Here is a 9,019-nt window from a genome sequence, read left to right as displayed (position 1 = left end):
CAGCTAGTTTTTTTTTATTTTTTAGTAGAGACGGGGTTTCACGGTGTTAGCCAGGATGGTCTCGATCTCCTGACCTTGTGATCCGCCCGCCTCGGCCTCCCAAAGTGCTGGGATTACAGGCTTGAGCCACCGCGCCTGGCCTAATTTTTTATTTTTTTCTAGAGACAGTTTCACTATGTTGCCCACACTGGTCTGGAACTCCTGGGCTCAAGTGATCCTCCTACCTTGGCCTTCCAAAGTGCTGGGATTACAAATGTGAACCACTGCACCTGGCTGCTTTATTCTTTTTATAAGAGGGGGTTCTTGCTATACTGCCCAGGCTGGACTCAAGCAATCCTGCCTCAGCCTCCCATGTAGCTGGGACTACAGGTGTGTGCCACTGCACCCAACTAGCAGAGAATTCTTAACAAGCAGTCAGGATGGAACTGATGGCTGTTTGGGCACTTTCTCCTTTCTTCTTAAAAGGATATCACCTCTTCTTCTCTGGTGAGAGTCTGAGGATAGAGACCTTTTTCTCACCATGAATGTCACCCCAGAGGTCAAGAGTCGTGGGATGAAGTTTGCTGAGGAGCAGTTGTTAAAGCATGGATGGACTCAAGGTGATCCCCATGGTGTCTCACATCCCCCAACTCCCTGCCTACCTTCTGCCCAGGGGAAAGGCATCATCCTGGATTACCGCCCTCCTTTATTTAAAGGAGGAAAAGCTAGTTTAAAGGGAAATTTGCAGAAGAAAATTTCTGACTTTCCCAGAAAAAGGGAAGAAAGGAAGAAATTTGACCGTGGATAATGAAGAAGTTGTGGTTGGGAGGACTAGGGGAGAGAAGAAGAGACATGGCCTCTCTTCCAAAAGAATTACGAAGGAAGAGCTAGTTCAGGCTCACACAAAGGCAGGGGACTATATGGAGTGGTACTAGAAAGAAAGGAGCTGGGAGGTCTTCTGAGAGGTACAGAGTATACCCCAATGTCAGGTGTGTGAAATGGCAAGAGGCCTGTGGGGGGTGTGCCTTGTGAGGTCTCACAGCAGGCAGGAGAATAAGCCAAGTCGCCCACTGTCCTCTGCAGGCAAAGGCCTCGGCCGGAAGGAGAATGGTATCACCCAGGCCCTCAGGGTGACACTGAAGCAAGACACTCATGGGGTAAGACTGGGTGGACTGAGGAAGGTTAGCATGCATGGGAGAAGGGACCCTTGAGGGCAGGTGGGGCAGGCACTCAGAGTTCATACTTATTCCCCTGGCAGGTAGGACACGACCCTGCCAAGGAGTTCACAAACCACTGGTGGAATGAGCTCTTCAACAAGACTGCGGCCAACTTGGTAGTGGAAACTGGGCAGGTATGAACTCTTGATAGATGGGTACATGAAACAGAGGGCCTGGGACCTGTGGGGTAGGCAGTCATGGTATGTCACCCATTCACTGGTACTGATAATTCTCTACAGGATGGAGTACAGATAAGGAGCCTTTCTAAGGAGACCACCTGTTATAATCATCCCAAGCCCAACTTGCTGTATCAGAAGTTTGTGAAGGTATTAGAGACTGGGTAACAGCGTCCATCCTTTTTCTCTTCCCTGGTCTCCCTGGGGCCTGAACAGTTGCCTTGTATGCCTTATCAATTCTCAGGACTTTCCTAACATAGTGGGATCCTGTGACCAGCCTTGCTGTTGCTTACTTAGACTGCCCAGACCCTCAGCAGGAATTGAGATCTTCAGGTTCCATGGATCCTGCCATCTGTTAAGGGAGCAGCAATAGGGAGTGAGAGGTAGGGTACAGTCTCTTTAAGTCAGGAGCTGCCAAATTTTGGGGGGCCAGGGGACATCTAATTCAAAGGACTTAGAAGCCACAGGAGGCCGGGCACGGTGGCTCACGCCTGTAATCCCAGCACTTTGGGAGGCTGAGGCGGGTGGATCACGAGGTCAGGAGATGGAGACCATCCTGGCTAGCACGATGAAACCCCGTCTCTACTAAAAAATACAGAAAAATTGGCTGGGTGTGGTGGCAGGCACCTGTAGTCCCAGCTATGCAGGAGGCTGAGGCAGGAGAATGGTGTGAACCCGGGAGGCGGAGGTTGCAGTGAGCCGAGATTGTGCCACTGCACTCCAGCCTGGGTGACAGAGCAAGACTCCATCTCAAAAAAAAAAAAGAGAAGCCAGAGGAGACCTGAGAGATTATCTGGACCATCCCTGCTTTGCAGATGTGGCTAAAAGGGTGAAAAGTGGTTTGCTGAAGAGCCCACGGCTGGCTAGTAATGGCAGTGGCAAACAGGACTGGAACCCAGGTCCTCAGGCCTCCACTTTCTACTGTGCCAATAGAAGGAAGCTAACATGTAATGGTCATTATGTGCTAAGGGCTATACATGTTACCTAGCAAATCTTTCCCATTTCTCTACATCTCTGTTATCATCTACTCCCCTACTTCAGGCCATCATCATCTCTTGCCTAATTTCTTTCTCCAGCAGCCTCCTAAGGACACCTCTAGTCTCACTCCCCACCCCAACCTTTGTGGAGGATGGACTCCTCCACAAAGCATCCAGAGTGTTCTAAAACATAAATGTCATCATATCACTGGGTCTTCTTTGACCTAGGATGACACAATCCAGATTTATCAGACTGGCTTATATGGCCCTGCATGCCTGTTCCTGCCATCTCCAGCCTCATCTCTTTTCACTTTTCCCCAGGACCACTACACTTTAGCCTAACCGTTAGCCTAACAGATTCCAATCTGTTTCTTTTCTTTGAAGGCACTACATTCTTCCATCTTCAGGTTATTGCACATGTTGCTCCCTCTGCTTGGGACATTCTCCTCCCTTTCCCCCTTCACCTGCTGAGTTTTTCTTATCCTCCAGAGCTCAGCTTATACATCAGTTACTTTTAGAAGTCATTCTCTGAAGTCTGAGTTGAGTACCATTCCTCTATCACAGGCAACACTTCCATCATAATTGCCTATGTAGATTCCATCTGGGCTGGGCTCATCTCATTCTTATTCCACTCGGAATCCCCAACTCTGTGGCCCATAGTAGACTCTCAGTCTGATTAAATGAAGGTACTATGAACAGGTACTATGGTTGGGATGGAGCAGGGCATCTTTACTGCCAGTCACTGGCACTTGTCCACTGTGAAGACCTGATGAACCAGAGCATTTCCTCTTCTTCTGCTCACCAGCCAGCTGTAGGCCAGAGAGGGCGAAGCTGCTGCACATCCCAGCAGCAGCAGCCCAACTCCTATCCAAGTTCAAGTATGCAGGATGGCATGCCTCCCTGTGGGTCCTCAAGGAGCAATGGTAGGGGCTGGCAAACTCCTCCCGGGATTTATGAATTCTTAGGGGGCTTCCACGAGGGAATAGGGATGGTGGTGGTGTTGAGAAGGCCTTGTTCACCCCCGTGACCCCTCCTAGATGGCCACGTTGACTTCAAGTGGAGAGGAGCCACACAAAGACTTGGAGAGCTGCAGTGATGATGACAACCAGGGGCCCAAGTCCCCAAAGACGTGAGACTTCATTTTAGCTCTTGGGGAATGTGGGAGGAGATGTCCTTAGATGGTAAGAGAAAGGGCTAAGTCTAATGCTTGACTGGGAGCTTCTTGGTGGTGGGTGGAACTGTGTTGTACTAATCTTTGTATCCCTAGTACCTCAAAAAGTGCCAGGTCCTGAACAAGAACTCAGTGTTGAAGGAATGTTTTAAAAGGAGGAGAGGTCAAGCCTTTCTACCGGGTCTGTTTGTAACTGCCGATCTCCCCTAACAGTCTGACTGATGAGATGCTGCTCCAAGCCTGTGAAGGGCGAACAGCACACAAGTAAGTAGTGGTCAGCTCCTTGAGCTCCCTTCTTTTCTCCCCACATTTGAGCATGTGCCACCTCTTGGTTCTTTTTACCCCAGGGAAATGATTCCTATTACCTACCCATCTATTGCCTGAAGATAGGCAGCTCCCCACTCCTTCTACCCTCCATCAACTTTCCCTGCAGGCTTAAGGACTAGGCCTATTTCCCCGATACCCTTGCTCTGACTTGGACCCTGTCTGTTTCAGGGCTGCCCGTCTTGGGATCACGATGAAGGCCAAGCTTGCTCGCCTAGAGGCCCAGGAGCAGGCCTTCCTGGCTCGTCTCAAAGGCCAGGACCCTGGGGCCCCTCAACCACAGTCAGAGAGCAAGCCCCCCCAAAAAAAGAAAAAGAAAAGGAAGCAGAAAGAGGAGGAAGAAGCTACAGCATCTGAAAGGAATGATGCAGATGAAAAGCACCGAGAACACGCTGAGCAGAACATCAGAAAAAGCAAGAAGAAGAAAAGGCGACATCAAGAAGGAAAGGTCTCAGATGAAAGAGAGGGTACAACTAAAGGGAATGAGGAGGAGGATGCCGCAGGAACAAGTGGGCTTGGGGAATTGAATAGCAGAGAGCAAGCCAATCAGTCCCTCACGAAAGTGAAGAAAAAGAAGAGGTGGCACCATGAAGAGAAGATGGGGGTCTTGGAGGAAGGAGGAAAAGGCAAGGAGGCTGCAGGCAGTGTCAGGACAGAGGAGGTAGAGAGCAGAGCGTACGCTGACCCATGCAGCCGAAGAAAAAAGAGGCAGCAACAGGAGGAGGACTTGAACGGAGATGAGGAAACTGTTTTAGGTGGTGGAACCAGGGAAGCAGAGAGTAGAGCATGCAGTGATCGGAGAAGCAAGAAGAAAAGACAGCAGCATCAAGAGGAGGAGGACATCTTGGATGTAAAGGATGAGGAGGATGGCGGGGCTAGGGAAGCAGAGAGCGGAGCACACACTGGCTCAAGCAGCAGAGGTAAGGGGAAGAGGCAGCAGCGTGCCAAGAAGGAAAGAGCTGAAATCAGCATCAGCCAGAAAGCCAAAAAGAAGAAACAGAAGAAGAGAGACTAAAGGTCTGGTCAAGGTGGGGCTCAATTAAGATTGATTTTCAGGAGTTGAAGCCTCGAAGACCAGGGTTGATGCAGGTCTGCAGGTCTTCTGCACTCCCACTCAATGAGGAGTCCCTCCCAGAAAGGAAACTGATCTCTGGGACGTCAGCTGCTGAGAGGAGCAAGCAGTAGTACCATCCCTTAGTTGAGGGAGTCAGCATAGTCCCCTCTGCAGCTTTTAACCCAGGATCATCAACTCAGGTGCCTAGAGAAGCCAGGCAGCTAAAGGATAAGGCATGCTGGGGGCTGTGGGAACAGGAATGCAGATACCCTTTGAAGGAGCATTCCTGCTAAAATTAAAAGAAGCTGAAAATGTAGACCTATGTGAAGTGCTCTGATTTTTAAATATCGCGAAGGTTAAGAAAAACACAAATTTAGGTCTGTGGGCTAGATTTAGCCCACAGTTGCCAGTTCCTAGCACTACCAAATGAATAATAAACATCAGCTTGGGCTTCTAGCCTAGAGATAACTGGCTAGGACTGACTGGCTCTCTGTTCCCAGCCTGGGAAGGTCCTGAATACAAATTAGAAGATAATTCTTTTTTTTTTTTTTTTTTTTTTTGAGACAGTGTCTTGCTCTGTCTCCCAGGCTGGAGTGCAGTGGCCGGATCTCAGCTCACTGCAAGCTCCGCCTCCCGGGTTTACGCCATTCTCCTGCCTCAGCCTCCGGAGTAGCTGGGACTACAGGCGCCCGCCACCTCGCCCGGCTAGTTTTTTGTATTTTTAGTAGAGACGGGGTTTCACCATGTTAGCCAGGATGGTCTCGATCTCCTGACCTCGTGATCTGCCCGTCTCGGCCTCCCAAAGTGCTGGGATTACAGGCTTGAGCCACCGCGCCCGGCCTAGAAGATAATTCTTGGAGGCCTTTGAGGAAATTCCTTCTGTCAACCTCCTTGTAGTCTTGCTACACTGATAAGTGAACGTAGCTCCCTGTCTGTGTCCCAAATGAGTAAGAATTGTGTAAAGGACAGCACAACTCACTTGGCATCTAACAGTCCATTTTCATTGTTTCCAAATACCATAGCAACCTCTTGCCCGTTGTGTTACCCCTAGAGAGATGGCACCCAATCCCCAGAGTTGCTCCCTGATTTCCACCATTCACTGACCTTTATTGCCAGAGGAACTCCCAGGACTCCACAGTTCCGGAAGAGAGGGGCTCTAACTCTTTATTGGGAAGAATACCCACCCACCTTCCCTCACTGCAGACGATAAACACATGCGGTGTCAGGGTAGGGTGGCAGATTCAGCTGGTATTTCTTTTCCAGAGCAGGTGGCACAAAACGACCCCCCAGGTAATGGTAGCGACCAGTAAACTGGGTTGCAGATTTTTTGGGGGCTGTGAGGGAGATGAGCAAGTCTGGCTGGATCCCTCCAGAGTTTCCCTTCTCCACGTCCCATCCTGAAAAAAGGGTGGTATTCAGGAAGAGGCCAGATGTCTCATCCCCTTCTACACCTTATTTTACCCTAGTCCCAGAGAAGTGGGAAGTCCCCTCAGTTCCCACCTGAGGAACTCTCGTCCAACAACATCCACGTACCCTTGGGCCGTGGTCTCTTCATGGGGCCAACATGTAAAGGGGACTTCTGAACGCTGTTCCCCAGCCCTGATGGGGGTCCAGAAAGCTGTGTTCTGCCCCTCTAGACTAAAATTATTTTAGACCTGGTGTGGGCAAGAGTCAGGAGGGTAGGGCCCCAATCTCCGCCCATCCCTGCCCCACCTTCTGGGTCCCAGCACCTGAGGGAATGTCGATGCTAGCAATGGGCACAGTGAGTCCCTTCAGGACACTCAGGATGCTGTGGAACGGTTCCCGAACATCGCCCTTGAAGCTGAAGCCAAAGATGGCATCCACCACCAGCTCATACAGTTCATCAATCATCGTGGGCTGTGGTGGAGCAGGAAAAGGATGTCAGAGCCAGCAGCTGTACAAACAGTCTTAACTGGAGAGGGCTGTCCTCTGCACCTGCAGACCATTCACAGAGACACAAGTATTGTATCTCATTCAGAGGGCAGCCTGAGGCCTAGAGAAAGTGTGAGTTGGTCACTGATTCAGGCCAAACTGACACCAGACAGTTTTTGTTCTCGGTGCCTGCCTGCCCGCCACTGGGGAGGCTACAGGGTGAGATAGCCTGAGACCGAGTCAGGAGAGCCAGATTGTGGTTTCAGCTCTGCCATGATACAATTCAGTGACTTTAAGCAAACCAGTTCTCTCCACTGCAGTATCTTCATCTGTAAAATGGGTTAAGGAAAAAAATTACCCAATTTCCCATCCCTTAATCCATGCATCTACAGGAAGGGTTTCAGATAGGGCAGCCACTCTGGCCTCTGAGGGGCAATCATGTGTTTACTGCATGCTAGGGCAAGAGGATCTGACTACAGACTGGAAGGATGGACCAGGGAGATGAAAGGGCAGGGAAGCTTTAGAGAAGGTGGTGTGTGGGACTCACGGAACACACTTTATGAAGGGGGAGAAGGCTCTTGCACACTTATTTGAATACCATCCTTTAGGCATCTTCTGTACCAGGCACTAAAATGAGCTCACCCTGGAAACACGATGGAAGAGCAGAGCACAGGCAGTGGTTACTGGGAGATGAAGTATTCAACTGGAGCCACCTACCTCTGAGGGCATTTCCCCAAGGAAAGGGATGTCCATTTTCTGACACTGGGTCACCAGTGCAGTGAAGAGGGGCTTGTTAGGCCTTTTGGGGTAATAGATGGTTGGCTCATAGCCCTAGGAAGAAAGTGGTAATTCAACCCCAGATCCCAGAGCCCTCACACCCTCCTCCCTCACAGCCCCTCCCCACACACTCACAAAGAGTTTGAGGTGTCGAGCACAGACCAGACCATCTCCTCCATTATTCCCCGGGCCACAGATGACCAGAACAGTAGGGGGGCTCCTGGACATGGACGTGGGGGGATATGCCTGAAGGCAGAGTCAAGGGTGGTTCAGAGGGGTTTCAGGCGGTAATAGACCAGACTGGCCCAGCTGTTTCTCCCACCCCTTTGTGCCTAGGCCAGGGGGCTGGGACAGTGACTCCTCCCTGGCTGCTCCCAAAGGTCGAGTTGTGCCACTGACCTTGGCGATGGCTGTGGCACAGCTCAGCCCGGCCAGCTCCATAAGTTGGTCCACGCTGAACTGGTATTCGTTAAATAGCTCCTGGTCCACGGCCTGGGCCTCCTCCTGGCTGAGGAAAACCCGCGGCCTGAGTCCCGCCCCTCGTGTTCTCCGTCGCGCAGGTGGCCTGGCCGTCCCAGGCCCCGCCCCGCGGCAGAGCAGGCCACCCGAGACCCGCGCCTACCTCAGGTACTTCACCGCCGTGCTCGCCATGACCTCTGAGTCCCAGCGGCCACCCGAGTTCAGTCGCTGCGGTCCCCACCAGGTGGGTCCCCAGCGGCAGGCGATGGTCTGGCTTTTGATCCGCGGCAGGCGCGAGCCCGCAACCAGCAGCCCGAGACCCAGGAGCGTCCGCACCCCTGACATCCAGCTCGCAGAGCGCTCGCCCCCCGCCAGGCCCCTACCCCGGCGCATGCGCGGCGCTCGCCCCGCCCCCGGAGAGGCCGGGCCAGCACGCGCGGGTTCCGGAAGCGGCTCGGGGCTGGAGTCTTGTGGTTCTAGCAGGCCTTGGGCCGGGCAGCCGTTCCCACCTGGGCCAGCTTCCCTTACACTTGGGATCCCAGCTCTCCTCAGGAGCGTTCACAAATCGCCACACATTTCCAGATACGCCGAAATGCCTTGCTCCCAACCGCCCTTTGATAATAAGTGCTGGCTTTGTAACTCTTTCAGACAGGTATATGGTATAGCAGTTAGCCTTTATTCCTGCCCCACTGCTTAGAGGCTGAGTGAATGGGGGAGCTGCTGGTGTCAGTTTTTCGCCTATACAACCGGGAAAGGAGTACATACTTCATAGGTGCTAATGCCTGCAAACTGGCGCAGAGGGCGTGCTATAGAAATTAAGCTACTTTTGTTATTTACATCACCGAGCCTACATCACCGAGCCTATGTAACTTAGGCCCCCTCTCCACTAAATTAGCTTCCCCTACCTCTATTTTACCAGGATATCGCGCTGTACTTCCCTAGTCATACTTACCCCCTTTACTGAGATAATAGCTACGGAAATAGAAAATTAT

The 9,019-nt window shown here is 51.7% G+C and overlaps 2 protein-coding genes across 4 annotated transcripts in view; one reads left to right on the top strand and one right to left on the bottom strand.

Moving 5' to 3' along the window:
- GPATCH4 (G patch domain containing 4) overlaps positions 1–5,366 on the top strand; it is a 7,588-nt gene extending 2,222 nt beyond the window's left edge. The window contains exons 2-8 of the mRNA XM_011928434.1: positions 537–599; positions 1,063–1,136; positions 1,238–1,330; positions 1,436–1,522; positions 3,387–3,478; positions 3,734–3,784; positions 4,016–5,366. Coding sequence (XP_011783824.1) covers positions 537–599; positions 1,063–1,136; positions 1,238–1,330; positions 1,436–1,522; positions 3,387–3,478; positions 3,734–3,784; positions 4,016–4,859 — 1,304 coding nt within the window. The 3' untranslated portion in view covers positions 4,860–5,366. The remainder of the gene's footprint in view (positions 1–536; positions 600–1,062; positions 1,137–1,237; positions 1,331–1,435; positions 1,523–3,386; positions 3,479–3,733; positions 3,785–4,015) is intronic.
- APOA1BP (apolipoprotein A-I binding protein) lies at positions 3,081–8,651 on the bottom strand. Of its 3 annotated transcripts, XM_011928436.1 has the most exons (7): positions 8,191–8,651; positions 7,968–8,076; positions 7,704–7,814; positions 7,509–7,622; positions 6,629–6,776; positions 6,087–6,295; positions 3,081–3,158 (listed from the first exon to the last, which is right to left on the bottom strand). In XM_011928436.1, exons 1-6 carry the CDS (start codon positions 8,418–8,420, stop codon positions 6,093–6,095), a joined length of 915 nt encoding a protein of 304 aa, XP_011783826.1. In that variant the 5' UTR covers positions 8,421–8,651; the 3' UTR covers positions 3,081–3,158; positions 6,087–6,092. The 3 variants fall into 3 exon arrangements, with proteins under 3 accessions (XP_011783826.1, XP_011783825.1, XP_011783827.1); XM_011928435.1 differs by lacking the exon at positions 3,081–3,158 and having other exon boundaries at positions 5,878–6,295; XM_011928437.1 differs by lacking the exon at positions 3,081–3,158 and having other exon boundaries at positions 5,878–6,295; positions 7,968–8,072; positions 8,191–8,335.
- Between the last annotated feature and the right edge of the window lie 368 nt (positions 8,652–9,019).

The sequence above is a fragment of the Colobus angolensis genome, unplaced genomic scaffold, assembly GCF_000951035.1.
Source record: "Colobus angolensis palliatus isolate OR3802 unplaced genomic scaffold, Cang.pa_1.0 Scaffold77, whole genome shotgun sequence".
NCBI classification, from domain to species: Eukaryota; Metazoa; Chordata; class Mammalia; order Primates; family Cercopithecidae; genus Colobus; species Colobus angolensis.
Note: the sequence above shows the minus strand (reverse complement) of the source record. Positions and strands in the feature narration are given on the sequence as shown.